The 23,308-nt window shown below is 43.4% G+C and overlaps 1 protein-coding gene across 2 annotated transcripts in view; it reads right to left on the minus strand.

Annotated features, from left to right (window-relative positions):
* The window catches only part of ctif (CBP80/20-dependent translation initiation factor), a 68,234-nt gene extending 46,246 nt beyond the window's left edge, over window positions 1-21,988 (minus strand). For both annotated transcript variants that reach the window (XM_053478651.1, XM_053478650.1), the window contains exons 1-6: window positions 21,851-21,988; window positions 6,873-7,091; window positions 5,188-5,259; window positions 2,223-2,345; window positions 2,061-2,134; window positions 1,578-1,682 (exon numbers count right to left, since the gene is read on the minus strand). In XM_053478651.1, coding sequence (XP_053334626.1) covers window positions 1,578-1,682; window positions 2,061-2,134; window positions 2,223-2,345; window positions 5,188-5,259; window positions 6,873-7,055 — 557 coding nt within the window. In that variant the 5' untranslated portion in view covers window positions 7,056-7,091; window positions 21,851-21,988. The remainder of the gene's footprint in view (window positions 1-1,577; window positions 1,683-2,060; window positions 2,135-2,222; window positions 2,346-5,187; window positions 5,260-6,872; window positions 7,092-21,850) is intronic.
* Between the last annotated feature and the right edge of the window lie 1,320 nt (window positions 21,989-23,308).

Genomic DNA, 23,308 nt, shown 5'->3' on the forward strand with positions numbered 1-23,308 from the left:
GTAAACACTGGTACACATGGGGATGAAGTAGGGCTGGGCGATTTTGCCTAGAAAAAAAAATCTTCGATTTTTAATGAAAAATTCGAGTTTCGATTCGATTTTCGATTTTTTTTCCAATGCACTTAAAAAATGGCTGCAGACATCAGATATAGTGTCAAAAGTGCAACTTTATTGCTATGATTGTCCTCAAAACAGAATCTTAAAACAAAAAGTAAATGAGGCTCTGTCATTCAACAATTTCAAGCTTTAACCCAGGTTTAAGCAAAAGTGCAACAGCTTCACAGTAGCTTGAATTTTCTGTTCAAGAAATCAGATAATTACAAATTTTGTAACATAAAATTACAACTAAAAAAATAAACTCTTCTCAGTTTAGTGTGAATATAAAAATAAAACAAGCCTGTGGCAGACATAAAGCCTACTCAAAGAATGAACAAATGTAAACTTTTACCTATAACAACAAAACACGTGCTTTTTAGATCTCTGAAAATTTGTGCATGCTCATTCTAAACATTTTTTGCAAGAAAGATGAGCCTGTCCACAACCTCTGGCTTAAGGCAGGCCCGGTTACAGGTAACTATTCCTCCACCCACACTAAATACCCTCTCTAAGGGGGCACTTGTGGCTGGAATAGAAAGATATTTTTTAGCCAGTAAGCTTAGCCTTGGAAAGTTCGGCTGATGCAGCTTCCACCATTCAAGAGGATCTGTGTCTGGCTCGACTGGGGACAACGTAACTCGCATCTAACACTTTCAGCATGTGATTAAAGTCCGCTTTTCAACAGAATAAATTGGCAGCATGTCTGTGGCAATATAAAATGTGATCGCCTGAGTAATCGCTTTCCATCGCGTTTCGTTCTTGTCATACGGTACACAGTTTGTAAAGCTCTCGGGAAGTGTAGTTTGCTTTTTAGCAGGTGTGCTGGAGGAGCCGCTTTCGCTACGGAGCCGGCTGCACTTCTCCCATTCTTCGGGATGTTTATTCCTCAGGTGCTGGAAAAGATTTTTTGTACTGCTGCTTCCAGTAGCAACAGCCTTGAAACATATTTTGCAGCAAGGCTTCGTCTGTATTTCGTCTGCTGCATCAAAACCAAACCAGTTCCAAATTACGGAATTACTTGTGCCTTTCTTTGGAAGTAGTTCTCTGCTACACGCTGCAATGTTATTTTGACTGTGTAGGCGGGGCGGCGGCTGGCTCATATCGCGCTACGGCAACCAACAAGGACGAAACGCGGAAAAGTACGAAAAAACTATTGTGTCAAAAAACTCGAGTTTGCAAAATAAAAATCGTTGTGAACTACAAAATTGATAAATAGATTAAATCGATTTTTTACCCAGCCCTAGGATGGAGCGATGTAGTGATTGGAGGATCAATTTTTAAAGGATACGGCTGTAATTACTGATTATCGAGACTCCCCCCCCCCCCCCCCCACCCCCCCCCCCCCCTCCCCTTCAGCGCCTTTAGGTTCACAGTACACATGTAAAGGAGTTCCGAAATCTGCTTGGTCATAAACACGGTGGCATTTTTCTCGTTCTGTAAAGTTCTTTGCGCCCGTGTTTGTGTGTATAACGTGGACTCACCCCTCGCGGTCGATGTGTGGGAGGTGCTTCGGTGTTCCTCTGTACTGCTTCCTGTGGAACTGCGAGAAATCCAGCTTCTCTGGCTGCAGGTCCCATGTTGCACCACTATAACACACACACATTAAAATAAGCAGTATTCATTGTACATCAAGATAACTATACGTATTTTTCCATTAAAGGTGATACGCTAGGAAACAAGATCATGTGACTTCAGTAGCTGTAACTATTATAATACCCATAACTTATAATTAATAAATAATTTTCTTGAACTTGTCATGTCTTGTCAAGTGCCAGTGTCTAGACTCTTTCGCCACGTCGGCTAGCAGAGTGAGCTATGAGCAAAAGTTTGCGCACCCTTACCACAAAAAGAATACACTTCACAAATCCTTGAAGAACAAAGAGGTTCGTTCGTCTTCCATTCTATGAGCTCATCTTAAGTGTGTATAATCACAGAGAAGATGATGATGATGATGAGAACATTACCCGTGCGAATCCATGGTGTTGGCAGCCCATATGTCCGTCCCCAGTATGTCGAACGAGCCGTCTCTGTTTCCATTCTTAACACACGAGAAAGGAAATAACGTGTCACCCCTTTCAGTCAGTAGATCAGATCAGTATGTGTAGAAGAGAGAGTGTGTGTTGTACCTTGGATGGCGCACAGAACTGTTTGTTGCGTCCTTGGCTACCTGATCTCGAGCCGGAACCGGGCCGAGAACCCGAGCTGGGTCTGGAACCTGTGCTTCCGTTGCTGCTGTGTTCCCACTCGTCCTGTACAAACAGAAAAGATGATGTGAAGAGAAAAACAAGACGCATGACCGGCACTAAATATTTCTAATCTCTTTTTGGATAGCTACTTAATATCAATACTAGTGATACGTGTGGGCGGGGCTTATGTCAGCGATGATACTGCTTACAAAATGTACTGGCCTGTCTCAAGCAAAAAATATATAACTATTTTACTATAATTACTAACAAGCTCTGAATGTAAGGGAACTGTGTTAGAAGCTGCCCAATGTGTTATTAGAGATAACTTGAACAATTGGTGAAGTTGCGACATGAAAGAAATAAAGAGTAGAAATCAGAGCGATGTGTAATTAATAGGGAAATTAAGGGCATTTCTATACACACACACGATATGTCACATGATTGAGACTAAACAGCTGTGTATTCATAAGGAAACCACTTGTTAGTGAGACTCATCAGAAAAAAAGGCTTGAATTTGCTTGTGAGCATAAAGATTAGAGACTTTAAAGCGATGGAAAAAGGTCATGTCCAAATTGAGCCTATTCCAAAGTGATGGGCGTGTCAGGGTAAGAAGGGAAGCACATGAAGCGATGCTCCTATCATGCATAGTGTCCACTGTACAAGTCTCTGGAGACAGTGTTATGATCTGGGGTTGATCAGGTCTAGACTCAGCAACGTTATGTGAAAATAAAATAAAGTCAGCTGACAACCTGAATGTACTGAATCACCAGGTTATCACATCTATGGAGGTTTACTTCCATGCTGGCCCGGGACTCGAATTGTGAAGGAGTGGTTCTGGGAGCTCGAGGAATCACGACCACACATGACACTGAACACCACTACTTTTGTTGTGGCCTGGTAGTGCATGGTGTTGCTTCACTCCTCACCGTCCTGCCATATGGATAAAGGTACCAAAGCATTCGGGCACTCACATCCAGACTATGTAACAGGTTTTACCCACAAGCCATCCGTCTCCTCAATACAAAGGGACTGGACTGATAAACACACACACAAATCACTCAGACGATCTAATTAACATCAGGACTGAACTGATAAACACACACATGCACAAACACTCTGATCTACAACCATCTTACAATTTGTTCATACCTACCCTACATTCTCTTTTGCACAATATTTATTTGTTTATATATTTAAGTATTTTTAAAATATTCCTGATACTTCAAGAAGGTCAAATGTTTACCGTCTCTCTTTTCACTACCCCAACTCATTATTTGAAAAAAAAAAAAAATGTACAGCGCCATCTGTTGACATTTGGAATTAAATAAGAATTAAGTTAAGTTTTTACACGTTACTGTGAAGTGTGTGGAATATAGGCATGAGATCGTGTTTATTGAGTGGATTTAAATTGCACACTCATAAGCGCATCGGAAAAAATGTACAGCCCCATCTGTTGAATTTTGAGATGAACTAATCTTTTTTTTTTCATAGTCAAAGTCAAAGATTTTTTATTATAAAAGGCGTTTTCTTTTCAATTTCAAAGTAGAATGTCTTCTCTTCTCGAGGGCCGACTGCTATGAAACAAAACCTTGTTACAGACACGCCGACTTCAGAGTTTTATTATATGTATAGAATAGATTATGATTTATTGTTTTGCGTTGGCGACGCGACAGATCATGTGATCGATTAGAGATGAACAGATTTCCTAAAAAGTATTTCTTGAAATATTTACTCGACATCTTCATGTGATAAACAGCAACACTGTAGAAAGTGTTTAATTACCTGCCATTAAATGGGTCCTCTTCGTGTACAGTAACACACACACGCACACAAAATGCTGACGGGGTGAGTAACTCATGGCAACCAGAGCTCCTGGTACCACATCAACTTAAGCTTGGGATGAAACAGCATAATAGAAATGTGCAGTGAGGCTGTTCATTCTCTCTCTCTCTCTCTTGCTTTTTTTCTTCCTGTTCCCTTAAACACACTTGCATCAACATAACCAAAAACCCCTCGAAACATGTCGTGAGTGTGTATTATTATTATGTTATCATGTTTGAGGTCAAAAACATAAAACTTCAATAGTTTTAATGCACCTGTTCGTAATGGTCCTGTTTGGAACCAAATCTAATTACTTTATATGATTTGCACTGGTGTGTGTGTGTGTGTGGGAGGTGTGTGGGTATGTGTTTTTGAACCCACACAAATAGAAATCCCTGCACGGTGGCATAGTGGACTCGGTTGAGAGTACCGCTGAGCAAAAGAGCGCTTCGAGAGCCCGCAGAGAGAAGCGTACACACAGCTATGCAATCCCACTCGGCTAATTTAAAGTCGGTTTAGATCAGCTGTGCTGCCAGACTCGTTCTTAAACATCACGCGGTGATTATTCTCCAGGATCGTTGTGTGGAATACGTGGGCGGGGGAGAATAGGGGGTCGGGTCTTCCATAGTGTGCATGCTTAGATCTAGAATCAACAATTTCTTTCTTTCCTTCTTTCTTAACGCCATGCCAGCTTCTACTGCTATATTCATACCAAGAGTCATTTTTTTGTTATATGAAATTAAAACTAGATAAGATGTTTAAGAGTAATTTTTCGAAGAACAGTAAAACTCAAATTGGCTTTCAACTTCTTCAAAACTGGGTGGAAAGTTCCTCACAGGAGTAAAAGAACTACAAATCAAATCAAATATGTCTGATGGACAGGAGGGGTCCAAACGACGAACACCACAGTGAATTTTCCCAAGATGGTAAAATCTATGAATAGAATTTCAGATAAACTTCCAGGATTTCAGCATGTTATTATCATCATTATTATTACACTCATTTGTTTATGTTTATCAAAAGTGCAGTAAATTCTGAGAACGTAATCAGTAGCTTGTAGAGACAAGACGTCCAGATGACTCACCAGTTTGCACAAGCCCCTTCCACGTGAGGACGACCAGCTGCCATCTATTTTATCACTGCAGTCCTCCGTCCACTGAAAGAGAGAGAGAGAGACATGAAGATGGATGACTGGAGGAAAAGCAGGGTGAGAGGATTAAGGGAGAGGAACAAAATAGGAAGGAGAGAGAGGACAGTGAAAAATGACCGAAACACAACTTCTTTATAGGGGCACAAACCAGAGGTTAGGTCTTTAACCAGAAACACTAGACTGAGTTTATTCTAGTTTATATACATGATGGTTACATAAACCTGTGAGAGATGCTGGACTGGGTTTATACTAGTACTGATATACTGTAGGTTCTGGTTATATAAACTTAAAAGAGAGATACACTATACTTGGTCTCCACATAATAGTTTACATAGATTATGGTTATATAAACCTGCGAGAGACCCACTAGACTGGGTTTAGTGCTAGTTTTATATACACTACCGCTCAAAAGTTTGGGAACACTTTCAAACTGGTCTTTCTAATGGTCGTTTCTGATTTGTATTTATTTCTACACTGTAAAACCAGGTTGAAAGCATCTTAAATTATTCTTTAAAAAACTAAGAAATTTGCAAGTGATCCCAAACTTTTGAGCGGTAATGTAGGTTACGGTTATTTAAACCTCTAGACTGTGGTTTTGCTAGTTTATATAGATTATGGATTATTTTAGACTGAGTTTATACAGGTTCCAGTTATATAAACCTGAGAGACTTTGGACTAGGGTTATCCTTGTTTATACACAGCTCTGAAAAAAAGAAATCAGTTTCTTAGGTTTCCTTTCTTAAGATGCATCTGTTGGCGAGATGAAGTTTTGTTAAATTGTTTTGTGAACTGCTGATGACATTTCTCCTAAATTCAAAATATAATTATTGTTATTAAGAGTGTATATTTAAAAGAGATGACATCAACACACAACACATCAGAATAACACAAAATAAGATTGTGCACCATTTGCAAAGCAAATAAAAGTCAAATAAAACAAAAGAATGGGTGGAATAATAGCCCCAATGTGTTTTGTCTCTCCACCAGTTTTTCACACTGCTGTTGGGTAACTTTACGCCCCTCTTTTTGCAGCAAAGCAAACAGCTCAGCTTTGATTGATAATTTGTGACCCTCCATCTTGCTCTTGATGACATTCCAGAGGTTTTCTGGAGTAAATTGCAGTGGTGCTGTAGGTTGTGGTTAGCTGTAGGTTGTGGTTATATAAACCGAAAAGATATGCTGGACTGGGTTTATTATAGTTTATACTGTATAGATTACAGTCATATAAACCTGAGAGAGACATTAGACTGGGCTTACCCTAGATTATATAGTTTACAGTTATATAAACTTGACAGAGATGCTAGACTGGGTTTATACTACTTTTTACAGATTACAGCGATATAAACCTGAGAGAGACATTGGACTAGGTTTATCCTAGTTTATATAGGTTACGGTATATAGACCAGAGAGAGACTCGGTTTATATTAGTATAAACAGGTTACAGCTGTAAAAACCAGAGAAATATTGGACTAGGTTTTTTTCTAGTTTATATAAACCTGAAAGACATGCTGGACTTGATTTATCTTAGTTTACACAGATCATAGTCATATAGTACACCTGAGACATGTGCTATTTATAAAGTGTATATAGGTCACGGTATAGGTCATGCTCATATAGACCTGAGAGATGTTGGACTGCGGCTTGTCAGCGTTGTCGTTCTCATTGTCGTTCTTGTCGTTTAGAAGTCCCTGCACTTGATACTCGAGCACGTAGCTGTCGATAAATCGCTCCAGCTCTTCGATCTCCTGTGAGCGCGTGCTTCCCGCCTCTGACGACGCCGACGCCACCGAAGAGCTCTCCATGGCAACTGAGGGGAGGGAAGGAACGAGGGGGCGGGACTGTGAACAGACAACAGAAAAAGAAGGCAGGGTTTGTTAGTATACGATAGGTTTCTATACACATTTCGACATTTCCATAACTTTAATCAGATAAATGAACGACAAACATCTTTTCCTGAGCTGCAGTATGGAAAATGTTGGGCTGTCTGGAATCATGTTGTGATAGATGGGCTGATACTCGAGCGCGTCGACACGACTCCCAGGTAGTTTTACAGTTTATTTGCAGCTGGTTCACCTCCTCACAACAGTTAACAGCCCTAGTCTGACATTCAGCGTTTTATTTATAACCTCAGCTCGCCCTCTTCCTTCCTTTCTTCTTCTCCATTCCAGTCTGTCCCGTGTTATTATATATCCACAGAGAGACTCTAATCTTCTGTAAGACTCTGCTTCAGTCCTAGCGAAGCAAAAAATAAATAAAAAAGTGCTATTCAATGCCCTTCCATGAAAGTAGTGTTAGGTTCAAGGGTTTATTTACTCAAACCTTACATCCATATAACACCATCCTACTTCCTGGTTCTCCTTTAAAAAAAAAAAAAAAAAAAAACAAAGCCTCTAAATGGTGTGACAATCAGCACTGGTGATGAGGAAACGCCTGGTTCCAGACAGATGTTTGCTGCTCCCTCGGTCCCTCGTTTGCTGCTAAAAGTGGAAAAGGAAGTGCAAACGTGGCGTTGTCACGAGTCATATCCTGTACGTACTGTGTCTCAAACACATGGACCTCTGAATAACCGCTAAATCTCAACCGGCTATTGCAGCATATCAACATAAACCTGTGATTTTTTTTTTCTTGAAGCTGGATCTACGTTCAAAGCTTAAGTAAAGGTTATCGAAGAGGTCTTCTGACCAATCAGGATTAGGAATGCAACAGTGCTGGGTTTTAAACTGAAGACACACACACACACATTCATGCTTCTGTTTCTTTGTGAGGACCTTCCGTTAGCGTTGCTACTTAATGTTAAGCGCACAGATATTAACTAAATCTAGGTTTACCTCACTCCTTAAAGTTAAAGACCTTGGCTCTTATCTACTATATATATTTTTTTACATTTTATTTTAAATAAATGTACTATTTCATGAGGACCAGGTAGTTTTGAGGACATATGACTCTAACCTATCATTGTGGGGACTTTTGGTGGTTGTTTTTGGTCCTCACAGTAGTTTGTGTTTATACACACACACACACACACACACACAAATGTGCACCTGTGGAATATAATACAATGCAGGCTTTCCCACCGGAGTCAGTACTTCAGACTGAGTGCTTTAAAACACAATATAGCACTCATGGCTTGGCAATGAAACCGGCTTTTACACAGCTCTATTTAAGGTCCTTATAAACCTGCGCCATCAGTAAGAGCAGAACCCAAACGCAGGTCTACTTACTCAATCTCCGGCAGACATGAAACTTGAATTTCTTCTCAGGTTTATCAGCGTCTCGCTGCGGTTTTCTTAAACCTTCCACGATATGAAGATAAACACTCATATCTCCGTCATGTTGCTCTGTAGAACATGACCTGCCGCATGACCAGACACATCAGATCACCTCGGAATCCAAAGAATCCCACCTGATATGGATCTAGATTCTAGAACTGTACTACAAAGAATGCTTTGATGATCTCTAAAACTGCACTCTGTAGTTACACACCTCCGTGTTATGACTATACTTTATGTTTCACTCTTACAGCTGCCGTCATTCCTAAACACCATATCTGTACCCTTTTATAGTTATTATTTTTAAAATATATATATTTCTCAGTATACAAATAGACTTCGCACATTCTCTGTAACTTTTATATTTCTATTTTTATTGTTAATTCTGTAAATCTGTAAATTTGTACATTGAATGTCTTTTTTTTTATTTATTTTTTATAAATAATCCAAATTGTAAATTCTTTCTTTAGTTTATTTTTCTGTCTCTGTTTATTCTATCCCGTCTTTCCTTTTTATGTCACGGACAGTTGTACAAGCCTTCTTGTGTATTGTTGCGTATGTGACAAATATAAAAAGAGTACACCCAAGTAGGAGGAGCTGGATCTTGCCTGACTCCACCCCCTGGACTTTGGGTTCGAATACACCCAAGCAGGAGAAGCCGGATCATATAAGACTCCGCCCCTTGTACCTTTTGCTCGAATAAACCAAGAAGAGGTGGACCATGACCGACTCCACCTCCCCCCTAGGCTTTTGGTCTAACTTTAGCCAAGTAGGAGGACATCTGGTTCTCCAGCAAGAAACAATCGAAAGGCTGTTACTTCTGCTAATTATTTTCATTAGAGTTTGGCAGAATTCGTCACACCTGAGCATGCACGCTGAATACGGTTACTTAAGTAAGTGCTCAAGGACGGAATGTTAATAGTGAGTACTGTCACATGGGCACGTCCTAATTAACGAGTCTAACTGGAATCTTCATCATCCAGCTAGCGTAAAGGACAACGTTTAACATTTGAACATAAGAAAAACGTGTAATAAAAGAAACTTGTGCTTATGATGTTTGCATCCTGATCGAAGGTAAACCCAACATTCCCCAGAAATCTCCAATGGATTTCCTGTACACACTGTTTGCACACTACATAGGGCATAAAACAAAGAACATGAACGCTGTAACGAACACGAACCGGAGAATCAGCTGTAGAAGATGCTTGTGTTTGGCTTGTAAGATTTGTTCTGTATTTTTACTTCATTCCTTTACTTCTCTTCACTTTTTACAATTCCACGTTATATCCGTGATAACTCACCGCGTTTCATGTTTACTTTTAGTGAAGCAGCGCAACACACATTGTGATCTCTCTGCGTGTTTTGTTTGAGATCAGTGGCTCGGTAAACCTCCCGAGCAAACCAGAAACCCGAAATCAAACAAATACTGTTGAATGAACACAAAATTAACATGGGAGGCGTTGGGCTTTGACATAAATTCTCACTTGGACACATCTGAATCGCCAACCTCGCACTTCTGTAGGAACCCCCGCGGCGGTGTATTGATCGGCAGCAGCGCGCTCGGTCGTGACTACGCCAGCTTGTTGCCCTGGAAACGGCCTTCACGCACGTACATCATAGGCACGCATGCCAGACAACAAACCCCTGTATAGTTTAATCACATAAAATACTTGGGAATATCATTCCTCCTGTGACACGACCCGTCAAAACAAAGATGAGTATCTTGCATCTGAAAGTGAGTTTAAAGGGTCATGTGACAAGACACGAGACAGGAAGAGAGAGACACTTAACCCACGAAGAGGTCAACAACTTGTTCTGCTTCGTGGGAAAAGCAGAAGTTTTAGTAAATATGTAATGTGATGACAGAGAGATGGATGGATACACATACACACACACACAGTGTGTAACAACAGTGCTGTTGTTTTCAGATGACGTGTGCAGTGATGGAGAGTTCTGCGTCTCTTTGGTCTCCACATATTCAGTATTGTTTTGTTTCGTCCCGTCTGTACCAATGTGAGGCGTCTCTGGAACGATGAAGAACGTTCTACTGAGGTATATTCCTCAGAGAGCTGGGTAATGAAATCTCTCATATGTACATCCAGCGGAGGAGCTTAAGGCTCAATGATGAGAGGAGTAGGGCTGAACGGATATGAACGAGGGACAAAAGTAGTTGATATTGGATGGGTTTCTTAAGAGCGATGAGATTAGAAAAAAGAAGCTGAGGGAGATCAATACGAGAAGGTGGTGGTGATGCAAAAATAGTAAATAAGACAAGACAGCAGGCTTTAGGCTTGTAATGAAAAACAAAAAGAAATTCCGCAAAACAGTCACTGTTATTTTGTTTTCTTTATTTGTGATATGGTTCTTTAAAATGTTTATTACAGTACTATATAAATTTTTTAATATACAGGGTAGGACATAAAGACCTCCGACATTTTGAAGGGATATAAAAAAACATTGGAAAACAGTAGAAAGTTTTCCACCACTCTCAGGGTCAACATTAGGTGGGATGTCACCGATTTCCTGTCTGATCCTTTCCTTCAAATCTTCAAGAGATCGAGGACGATGTTTAAAAACTTTTTCCTTTAGGTATCTCCAAAAAAAAGTCACATGGGTTTAAATCTGGTGACCGTACCGGCCACACCACGTGTTCCCTTAAAGAGATCAAACGTCCAGGAAACAATTCCCCTCAACACTCAGAGCGTACGTTGTGGCCCAGTCCTGTTGAAACCACAAGTGTTTTGTATCCACATCATCAAATCTGGGGCACAGAAAGGTCTCCAACGTTAGTGTTACGTCCAGCTTGTTTACTGCTCCGCTGATACGGATGTGACTTGATATCACGAGTGCCATGGCATGTTTTGATGAGCGGCTCACCTTGGAGATCGCTGAATGGATGCTCCTACTGCTTCCACATGTTCTGGTGTTCTAACGCTCCTAGGTCTGCCAGATCATTTTCTTTTCAGTGTGGATCCAGCCACTCAAAGGTTAGATATCCATAGCCAAATCTTTTTCCGATCTGGTACGGATGCAATCCGACCCAGCACGAGGCGTGTACGGAACGCTCTCTGTGACATCACAGAACGGTTCTTTTCATTATACGCTTGAACAACAAAGCCCCAATGTTCACCGGGCCAACACATGATGGGTAACTGAAAACAGTAGAGCCTAACCTACCGGATCCGATCTACACCACCATGGAGCCACTTTTCTACCACCATAACTACAGCCTGAACAGTGCACATTTAATAGGTGGGAGATCTTTTATCCCCACCTGGTAGAAAACTTTGTTTTGTAATTTTTGCTTTGATTTTTTTAAAATAAGTTGTGTAAAATATGTAAAAAAATATTTAAGTAAAGCATTTAAAAAAATATATTTTATCCACTTTTCAATTATTTATATTCATTTTTATTAAATTAATTATTAATCAATGAATTATTTTAATTATTTAATTCTTTTAATGGTAATTTGATTTTTTTTATGTAGCTATAAATTTTTCATTTAATTATTATTTTATTAATTTTAAAACATATAATTTACTTTACTTTTATATATTTTTAAATAATTGCAAATTCTAAAAAAGCCAACATGACCATGATCTCAAAAAACAACTTGTGACATAATTTATTACATCATCTTATCTTCCAGCTCTTATATCTATTCATAACAAACACAGCCAGTACAGTAATTAAAAGCACAGCCGTGTTTACACACACACACACATACTCGGCATTGTGTGTTTATCCACGTGAACGCAAGTCCTTTATGTTCACACAATGTCTGGAATGCAGCCGAGACTTGACACAGAGCACCGACACTGGAGACTCCTTCCATAAGATGTAAGAAACTCTCTCCTTATAGAAAACTTAATCAAGCAGGACTTTCCTGAAGCCTGAGCGACTTCTCCGTGCTCCAGCTGTGTGTTCAGACACAGATTAATATCCCGTGGAGACCAAACGCCCGAGATCTCATGTTTCAGTGGAGCGCAGCAGTGAAGCCGCCGCTTAACACCAACCACATCACTCACTTAGAGATCATTACTTAATACCTTAACATCACAGCTGGCCTGGGTGGTTTCACAGAACACACACACACAACATCGTTCGGCTCGGCTGCTCAGCCACAAGGAATATCTTTTTTTTTTTTTTTTTTTACATTTTAAAAATGTTAAAGGTGTGCCGACAGACAGGGAGTCTTAGATGACAATGTTTTATTTATTTATTTTTTGTTAGTGTCAACACCTACAGTATGTAACAGGTGGGGGCGTGGCTTAGTGAGAGTCAGGAAGTTGAAGAATGAAGTAGGTGAATGAAGCACGCCTGTACTTTGTCAGATGCCTTATTTACGTTTTCCCTTCTGTGTGTGTGTGTGTGTGTGTGTGTGTGTGTGTGTGTGTGTGTGTGTGTCTGTGTCTGTGTGTGTGCGCGCGCAGTGATTGCATCAGACTCAGGCCACTTTTTGTTTATTTAATTTACTTTTATGTCACTGCCAAAGCTCAAAGCTTTCTTACCTAAAAGTCCACACACACAAACACACACACACGTCCTTCTCTCTCTCTATCCTTGACCCCATGTGGAAAGCCTCAGATGTTCCCAGCAACCAATCACTACTAATAATCACCATGAGCAATTTCTACTATCCATCTCTGGTCTATTATGCTACAACTCTATTCTATTCCATTCTACTATAACTATATCCTCTTCTATAAAGTTAAATTATTATTTTATATTCTCTTCTATGCTGACATATTTCTATTCTATTCTTCAGTGAATCTTCCTTCTTAATATACGAATGTTTAATATGTAAACATTCACAATGATTTAGTTATTATGCTAAATATTTTATGATGTCACCCAGTCTGCACCTGGCTTGTTTTTTCTACTTTCCCCTGAAGCGTGCAGGCAACTCTGATTCCATGACCACATCATGCAGCCAGGGTGTTATGGGCTTACATCCCTGCATCTAGAGATCTGAGGCTGGGGATAATGCAGATCTAACAAAAGGAGAGAGGGAGGGATAGAGAGAGAGAGAGAGAGAGAGAGAGAGAGAGAGAGAGAGAGACATACACACACAATGTGCACGTCCTAACCAATTACATTACACTTTAGCATCACAATTGTTCAGGTAGTTGTTGTTATTATTGTTATGATTAAGTTGCTGGTGCTGATGTTTTTTTTTTTTTTTGCTCCTTTATTATTTACTATATTATTATTTTATACTTAATGTTTATAATGTTTATATATGCTCATTAATTCAGATTGATGTTATTTAAAATATAATCAAACTTTCATAACTGCACTGACAACAATGCCATTTTTTTGTTAACATTCATGCCGATAAAACCTTTCTGTACTGAGAGAGAGAAAGTGAGAGAGAGACAGACAGACACGAGAGAGAGAGAGAGAGAGAGACAGACAGACACGAGAGAGAGAGAGAGAGAGAGACAGACAGACACGAGAGAGAGAGAGAGAGAGAGACAGACAGACACGAGAGAGAGAGAGAGAGAGAGAGACAGACAGACACGAGAGAGAGAGAGAGAGAGAGAGACAGACAGACACGAGAGAGAGAGAGAGAGAGAGAGACAGACAGACACGAGAGAGAGAGAGAGAGAGAGAGACAGACAGACACGAGAGAGAGAGAGAGAGAGAGAGAGACAGACAGACACGAGAGAGAGAGAGAGAGAGAGAGAGAGACAGACAGACACGAGAGAGAGAGAGAGAGAGAGAGACAGACACGAGAGAGACAGACACGAGAGAGAGAGAGAGAGAGAGAGAGACAGACACGAGAGAGACAGACACGAGAGAGAGAGAGAGAGAGAGAGAGACAGACACGAGAGAGAGAGAGAGAGAGAGAGAGAGACAGACACGAGAGAGAGAGAGAGAGAGAGAGAGACAGACACGAGAGAGAGAGAGAGAGAGAGAGAGACAGACACGAGAGAGAGAGAGAGAGAGACAGACAGACACGAGAGAGAGAGAGAGAGAGACAGACAGACACGAGAGAGAGAGAGAGAGAGAGAGACAGACAGACACGAGAGAGAGAGAGAGAGAGAGACAGACAGACACGAGAGAGAGAGAGAGAGAGAGAGACAGACAGACACGAGAGAGAGAGAGAGAGAGAGAGACAGACAGACACGAGAGAGAGAGAGAGAGAGAGAGACAGACAGACACGAGAGAGAGAGAGAGAGAGAGAGACAGACAGACACGAGAGAGAGAGAGAGAGAGAGAGACAGACAGACACGAGAGAGAGAGAGAGAGAGAGACAGACAGACACGAGAGAGAGAGAGAGAGAGAGACAGACAGACACGAGAGAGAGAGAGAGAGAGAGACAGACAGACACGAGAGAGAGAGAGAGAGAGACAGACAGACACGAGAGAGAGAGAGACAGACAGACACGAGAGAGAGAGAGACAGACAGACACGAGAGAGAGAGAGACAGACAGACACGAGAGAGAGAGAGAGACAGACAGACACGAGAGAGAGAGAGAGACAGACAGACACGAGAGAGAGAGAGAGACAGACAGACACGAGAGAGAGAGAGAGACAGACAGACACGAGAGAGAGAGAGAGACAGACAGACACGAGAGAGAGAGAGAGAGAGAGAGAGAGAGAGAGAGAGACATACACACACACACAATGTGCACGTCCTAACCAATTACATTACACTTTAGCATCACAATTGTTCAGGTAGTTGTTGTTATTATTGTTATGATTAAGTTGCTGGTGCTGATGTTTTTTTTTTTTTTTGCTCCTTTATTATTTACTATATTATTATTTTATACTTAATGTTTATAATGTTTATATATGCTCATTAATTCAGATTGATGTTATTTAAAATATAATCAAACTTTCATAACTGCACTGACAACAATGCCATTTTTTTGTTAACATTCATGCCGATAAAACCTTTCTGTACTGAGAGAGAGAAAGTGAGAGAGAGACAGACAGACACGAGAGAGAGAGAGAGAGAGAGACAGACAGACACGAGAGAGAGAGAGAGAGAGAGACAGACAGACACGAGAGAGAGAGAGAGAGAGAGACAGACAGACACGAGAGAGAGAGAGAGAGAGAGAGACAGACAGACACGAGAGAGAGAGAGAGAGAGAGAGACAGACAGACACGAGAGAGAGAGAGAGAGAGAGAGAGACAGACAGACACGAGAGAGAGAGAGAGAGAGAGAGAGACAGACAGACAAGAGAGAGAGAGAGAGAGAGAGAGAGACAGACAGACACGAGAGAGAGAGAGAGAGAGAGAGACAGACACGAGAGAGACAGACACGAGAGAGAGAGAGAGACAGACACGAGAGAGACAGACACGAGAGAGAGAGAGAGAGAGAGAGACAGACACGAGAGAGAGAGAGAGAGAGAGAGAGACAGACACGAGAGAGAGAGAGAGAGAGAGAGAGACAGACACGAGAGAGAGAGAGAGAGAGAGAGACAGACACGAGAGAGAGAGAGAGAGAGAGAGAGACAGACAGACACGAGAGAGAGAGAGAGAGAGAGAGACAGACAGACACGAGAGAGAGAGAGAGAGAGAGAGACAGACAGACACGAGAGAGAGAGAGAGAGAGAGAGACAGACAGACACGAGAGAGAGAGAGAGAGAGAGAGACAGACAGACACGAGAGAGAGAGAGAGAGAGAGAGACAGACAGACACGAGAGAGAGAGAGAGAGAGAGAGACAGACAGACACGAGAGAGAGAGAGAGAGAGAGAGAGACAGACAGACACGAGAGAGAGAGAGAGAGAGAGAGACAGACAGACACGAGAGAGAGAGAGAGAGAGAGACAGACAGACACGAGAGAGAGAGAGAGAGAGAGACAGACAGACACGAGAGAGAGAGAGAGAGAGAGACAGACAGACACGAGAGAGAGAGAGACAGACAGACACGAGAGAGAGAGAGACAGACAGACACGAGAGAGAGAGAGACAGACAGACACGAGAGAGAGAGAGACAGACAGACAGACACGAGAGAGAGAGAGACAGACAGACAGACACGAGAGAGAGAGAGAGACAGACAGACACGAGAGAGAGAGAGAGACAGACAGACAGACACGAGAGAGAGAGAGAGACAGACAGACAGACACGAGAGAGAGAGAGAGACAGACAGACACGAGAGAGAGAGAGAGACAGACAGACACGAGAGAGAGAGAGAGACAGACAGACACGAGAGAGAGAGACAGACAGACACGAGAGAGAGAGACAGACAGACACGAGAGAGAGAGACAGACAGACACGAGAGAGAGAGACAGACAGACACGAGAGAGAGAGAGAGACAGACAGACAGACACGAGAGAGAGAGAGAGAGAGAGAGACAGACAGACACGAGAGAGAGAGAGAGAGAGAGACAGACAGACACGAGAGAGAGAGAGAGAGACAGACAGACACGAGAGAGAGACAGACAGACACGAGAGAGAGACAGACAGACACGAGAGAGAGAGACAGACAGACACGAGAGAGAGAGACAGACAGACACGAGAGAGAGAGAGAGACAGACAGACAGACACGAGAGAGAGAGAGAGAGAGAGAGACAGACAGACACGAGAGAGAGAGAGAGAGAGAGACAGACAGACACGAGAGAGAGAGAGAGAGACAGACAGACACGAGAGAGAGACAGACAGACACGAGAGAGAGACAGACAGACACGAGAGAGAGAGACAGACACGAGAGAGAGAGACAGACACGAGAGAGAGAGACAGACACGAGAGAGAGACAGACACGAGACAGACAGACAGACACGAGAGAGAGACAGACACGAGACAGACAGACAGACACGAGCGAGAGAGAGAGAGACAGACACGAGAGAGAGAGAGAGAGAGAGACACGAGAGAGAGAGAGAGACACGAGAGAGAGAGAGAGACACGAGAGAGAGAGAGAGACACGAGAGAGAGAGAGAGACACGAGAGAGAGAGACAGACACGAGAGAGAGAGACAGACACGAGAGAGAGAGACAGACACGAGAGAGAGAGACAGACACGAGAGAGAGAGACAGACACGAGAGAGAGAGACAGACACGAGACAGACAGACAGACACGAGACAGACAGACAGACACGAGAGAGAGAGACAGACACGAGAGAGAGAGACAGACACGAGACAGACAGACAGACACGAGAGAGAGAGAGAGAGAGAGAGACAGACACGAGAGAGAGAGAGAGAGAGACAGACACGAGAGAGAGAGAGAGACAGACACGAGAGAGAGACAGAGAGACAGACAGACAGACAGACACGAGAGAGAGAGAGAGAAAGAGAGAGAGACACGAGAGAGAGAGAGAGAGAGAGACACGAGAGAGAGAGACAGACACGAGAGAGAGAGAGAGAGACAGACACGAGAGAGAGAGAGAGAGACAGACACGAGAGAGAGAGACAGACACGAGACAGACAGACAGACACGAGAGAGAGAGAGAGAGAGAGAGACAGACACGAGACAGACACGAGAGAGAGACAGAGAGACAGACAGACAGACAGACACGAGAGAGAGAGAGAGAGAGAGAGAGAGAGAGACACGAGAGAGAGAGAGAGAGAGAGAGACACGAGAGAGAGAGAGAGAGAGAGAGAGAGAGACACGAGAGAGAGACAGACACGAGACAGACAGACAGACACGAGCGAGAGAGAGAGAGACAGACACGAGAGAGAGAGAGAGAGACACGAGAGAGAGAGAGAGACACGAGAGAGAGAGAGAGACACGAGAGAGAGAGAGAGACACGAGAGAGAGAGAGACAGACACGAGAGAGAGAGAGACAGACACGAGAGAGAGAGACAGACACGAGAGAGAGAGACAGACACGAGACAGAGAGACAGACACGAGAGAGAGAGACAGACACGAGACAGACAGACAGACACGAGACAGACAGACAGACACGAGAGAGAGAGAGAGACAGACACGAGAGAGAGAGACAGACACGAGAGAGAGAGACAGACACGAGACAGACAGACAGACACGAGAGAGAGAGAGAGAGAGAGAGACAGACACGAGAGAGAGAGAGAGAGAGACAGACACGAGAGAGAGAGAGAGACAGACACGAGAGAGAGACAGAGAGACAGACAGACAGACAGACACGAGAGAGAGAGAGAGAGAGAGAGAGAGAGAGACACGAGAGAGAGAGAGAGAGAGAGAGACACGAGAGAGAGACAGACACGAGAGAGAGAGAGAGAGACAGACACGAGAGAGAGAGAGAGAGACAGACACGAGAGAGAGAGACAGACACGAGACAGACAGACAGACACGAGAGAGAGAGAGAGAGAGAGAGACAGACACGAGACAGACACGAGAGAGAGACAGAGAGACAGACAGACAGACAGACACGAGAGAGAGAGAGAGAGAGAGAGAGAGAGAGACACGAGAGAGAGAGAGAGAGAGACACGAGAGAGAGAGAGAGAGAGAGAGACACGAGAGAGAGAGAGAGAGACAGACACGAGAGAGAGAGAGAGACAGACACGAGAGAGAGAGAGAGAGACAGACACGAGAGAGAGAGAGAGAGACAGACACGAGAGAGAGAGAGAGAGACAGACACGAGAGAGAGAGAGAGAGACAGACAGACACGAGAGAGAGAGAGAGACAGACAGACACGAGAGAGAGAGAGAGACAGACAGACACGAGAGAGAGAGAGACAGACAGACACGAGAGAGAGAGAGAGAGACAGACAGACACGAGAGAGAGAGAGAGAGACAGACAGACACGAGAGAGAGAGAGAGACAGACAGACACGAGAGAGAGAGAGAGAGACAGACACGAGAGAGAGAGAGAGAGACAGACACGAGAGAGAGAGAGAGAGACAGACACGAGAGAGAGAGAGAGAGAGAGACAGACACGAGAGAGAGAGAGAGAGAGACAGACACGAGAGAGAGAGAGAGAGAGACAGACACGAGAGAGAGAGAGAGAGAGACAGACACGAGAGAGAGAGAGAGAGACAGACACGAGAGAGAGAGAGAGAGAGACAGACACGAGAGAGAGAGAGAGAGAGAGACAGACACGAGAGAGAGAGAGAGAGAGAGACAGACACGAGAGAGAGAGAGAGAGAGACAGACACGAGAGAGAGAGAGAGACAGACACGAGAGAGAGACAGACACGAGAGAGAGACAGACACGAGAGAGAGACAGACACGAGACAGACAGAGAGACAGACACGAGAGAGAGACAGACACGAGACAGACAGACAGACAGACACGAGAGAGAGAGAGAGACAGACACGAGAGAGAGAGAGAGAGAGACAGACACGAGAGAGAGAGAGAGAGACAGACACGAGAGAGAGAGAGAGAGACAGACACGAGAGAGAGAGAGACAGACACGAGAGAGAGACAGACACGAGAGAGAGAGACAGACACGAGAGAGAGAGAGAGAGAGACAGACACGAGAGAGAGAGAGAGAGAGACAGACACGAGAGAGAGAGAGAGAGAGAGAGACAGACACGAGAGAGAGAGAGAGAGAGAGAGAGAGACAGACACGAGAGAGAGAGAGAGAGACAGACACGAGAGAGAGAGAGAGACAGACGAGAGAGAGAGAGACACGAGAGAGAGAGACAGACACGAGAGAGAGAGAGAGACAGACAGACACGAGAGAGCGAGAGAGACAGACAGACACGAGAGAGAGAGAGAGAGACAGACACGAGAGAGAGAGAGAGAGAGAGACACGAGAGAGAGAGAGAGAGAGAGACAGACACGAGAGAGAGAGAGAGAGAGACAGACACGAGAGAGAGAGAGAGAGAGACAGACACGAGAGAGAGAGAGAGAGAGACAGACACGAGAGAGAGAGAGAGAGAGAGACAGACACGAGAGAGAGAGAGAGAGAGACAGACACAAGAGAGAGAGAGAGAGAGACAGACACGAGAGAGAGACAGACACGAGAGAGAGACAGACACGAGAGAGAGACAGACACGAGACAGACAGAGAGACAGACACGAGAGAGAGACAGACACGAGAGAGAGAGAGAGAGAGACACGAGAGAGAGAGAGAGACAGACACGAGAGAGAGAGAGAGAGAGACAGACACGAGAGAGAGAGAGAGAGACAGACACGAGAGAGAGAGAGAGAGACAGACACGAGAGAGAGAGAGAGAGACAGACACGAGAGAGAGAGAGAGAGACAGACACGAGAGAGAGAGAGAGAGACAGACACGAGAGAGAGAGAGAGAGACACGAGAGAGAGACAGACACGAGAGAGAGACAGACACGAGAGAGAGAGACAGACACGAGAGAGAGAGAGAGAGAGACAGACACGAGAGAGAGAGAGAGAGAGAGACAGACACGAGAGAGAGAGAGAGAGAGAGAGAGAGAGACAGACACGAGAGAGAGAGAGAGAGAGAGAGAGAGACAGACACGAGAGAGAGAGAGAGAGAGACAGACACGAGAGAGAGAGAGAGAGAGACAGACACGAGAGAGAGAGAGACACGAGAGAGAGAGACACGAGAGAGAGAGACACGAGAGACAGACACGAGAGAGAGAGAGAGAGAGACAGACACGAGAGAGAGAGAGAGAGACAGACACGACAGAGAGAGAGAGAGAGAGACAGACACGAGAGAGAGAGAGAGAGACAGACACGAGAGAGAGAGAGAGAGACAGACACGAGAGAGAGAGAGACAGACACGAGAGAGAGAGAGACAGACACGAGAGAGAGAGAGACAGACACGAGAGAGAGAGAGAGAGAGAGAGAGAGAGATACAAAAAGAGGAGAAAGGGGGGGTGTTAAGTCAGAGCCATGCAGGATGCTGGATCTCCAGGTGAGAGAGGAGGGACAGGGTTGATCCACAACTAGCTTAGCCAACACCAAGGCTAATCATTTATCCTTAAATCCTAGATTAAAGCTAACGCCACCATTAACACGACCTCCAGCGCCGATCACAAACACGCGGCCACGTACGGCAGTGACGTCATCACCCAAGCGTCCCTACTAGCTAAAACCTCAGCTAGCAAAGACGGCTAGCAACATCACACTGTTATTGTTGTTGTTGTTATTGATGATCGAATAAAACACCTTTATTTTCACCAAGAAGCCAATTCTACTGACAAAATGATTCCAACGTCTCGAAACGTTTATAGAAAATAAATATATTTATTCACACAGTGACTAATGACAGTTATAGCTGGACTCGCTACACATTTTCCAGCCAACCTGTTTTTCTCCTATCCGTATTCCAGCCGTTCCTATTTTCCCTCGCTGCGATTGGTTACCACGCCCGTACTCGCGACGTATTGATCAATCACGACGCAGAACACGGACCGGATTGGCCTATCCCACAAAAGGAGGCGGGATTCTGTCGGAATATAGGTAGGAACAACTGACGCCCAGATACTACGAGTTTAAATTAAAAGGCAAATATTAAAACAATAAGAAACCATACTGACCGGAAACGTGACTCGAGTTGGTGTGCTGCCTCAAATCCGCCGCGTCATTGGGGAAAACGTGAAAGGAATTACGTGAAAGGGAGAAAGAGATTGAAAATGAGAGAGAGAGAGGGAGGGAGGGGAAAGTGTAAAGCTGCAGCGTAGAGTAGCCAACGCGCACGCGCGCACGCGCTCGAGAGAGAGAGAGAGAGAGAGACGGAGAATGCAGGAATGTGACGAGGCCGCGCGCGAGCACGCGCTCGAGAGAGAGAGGGACGGAGAATGCAGGAATGTGACGAGGCCGCGCGCGCGCGCGCGCGTGGAGAATGCACTGATGAATTCTGGGAAATGCTAATCACATGTCATGATGTGATTATACAGTATTAATATCGCGATATATTTTGCCGGGCATCATGAGAATCGTGCTGAATGAACCACTCCAGCATGTTAAAATTCACTTATACCACGTCAGCGCTGTTATTTCAGCCAAAGTGAAAATATGGACTAATCCCAGTAAAAATATTCACTTCATCTTTTCTAATTAAAATGTCTAATGTTTAGTAAAAGCCATGTTATGTGTTTATTTAATAATGTACAGGGTGGGCCATTTATATGGATACACCTTAATAAACTGGGAATGGTTGGTGATAATAACGTCCTGTTTGTGTCACATTAGTATATGTGAGGGGGAAAACTTTTCAGGATGGGTGGTGACCATAGTGGCCATTTTAAAGTCGGCCATTTTGGATCCAACTTTAGTTTTTTTTCAGTAGGAAGAGGGTCATGTGACACATCAAACCTATTGGGAATTTGACAGGAAAAACAATGGTGTGCTTGGTTCAAATGTAACTTTATTCTTTCATGAGTTATTTACAAGTTTCTGACCCTGTATAAAGCAGTTATTAGCAGCAGATTGCAATGCAAGACACCCGACGAGACCACCCATCTCCCATGCTACAGTTAGCAAACTGCTAATAACTGCTTTATAAGTGGTCAGAAACTTGTAAATAACTCATGAAAGAATAAAGTTACGTTAAAACCAAGCACACTATTGTTTTTCCTGTGAAATTCCCAATAAGTTTGATGTGTCACATGACACCAAAATTTGGATCCAAAATGGCCACCATGGTCACCACCCATCTTGAAAAGTTTTCCCCCTCACATATACTAATGTGCCACAAACAGGAAGTTAATATCACCAACCATTCCCATTTTATTAAGGTGTATCCATATAAATGGCCCACCCTGTACTTTAAAATAATCTACTAATGCGCTACTCGCTCAATTTAAACACACACCTGCACCAATAGATATTAATTAGAAAAGATAAAGTGAATATTTTGACTGGGATTAGTCCATATTTTCACTTTGGCTGAAATAACAGCGCTGAAGTGGTAGAAGTGAATTTTAACACGCTGGAGTGGTTTTAAGACAAAACTTCATCTTTATCCTTTTATCTACTTTTTCCATTTTTCATCT

This window comes from Clarias gariepinus, chromosome 19, assembly GCF_024256425.1.
Source record: "Clarias gariepinus isolate MV-2021 ecotype Netherlands chromosome 19, CGAR_prim_01v2, whole genome shotgun sequence".
Taxonomy (NCBI): domain Eukaryota; kingdom Metazoa; phylum Chordata; class Actinopteri; order Siluriformes; family Clariidae; genus Clarias; species Clarias gariepinus.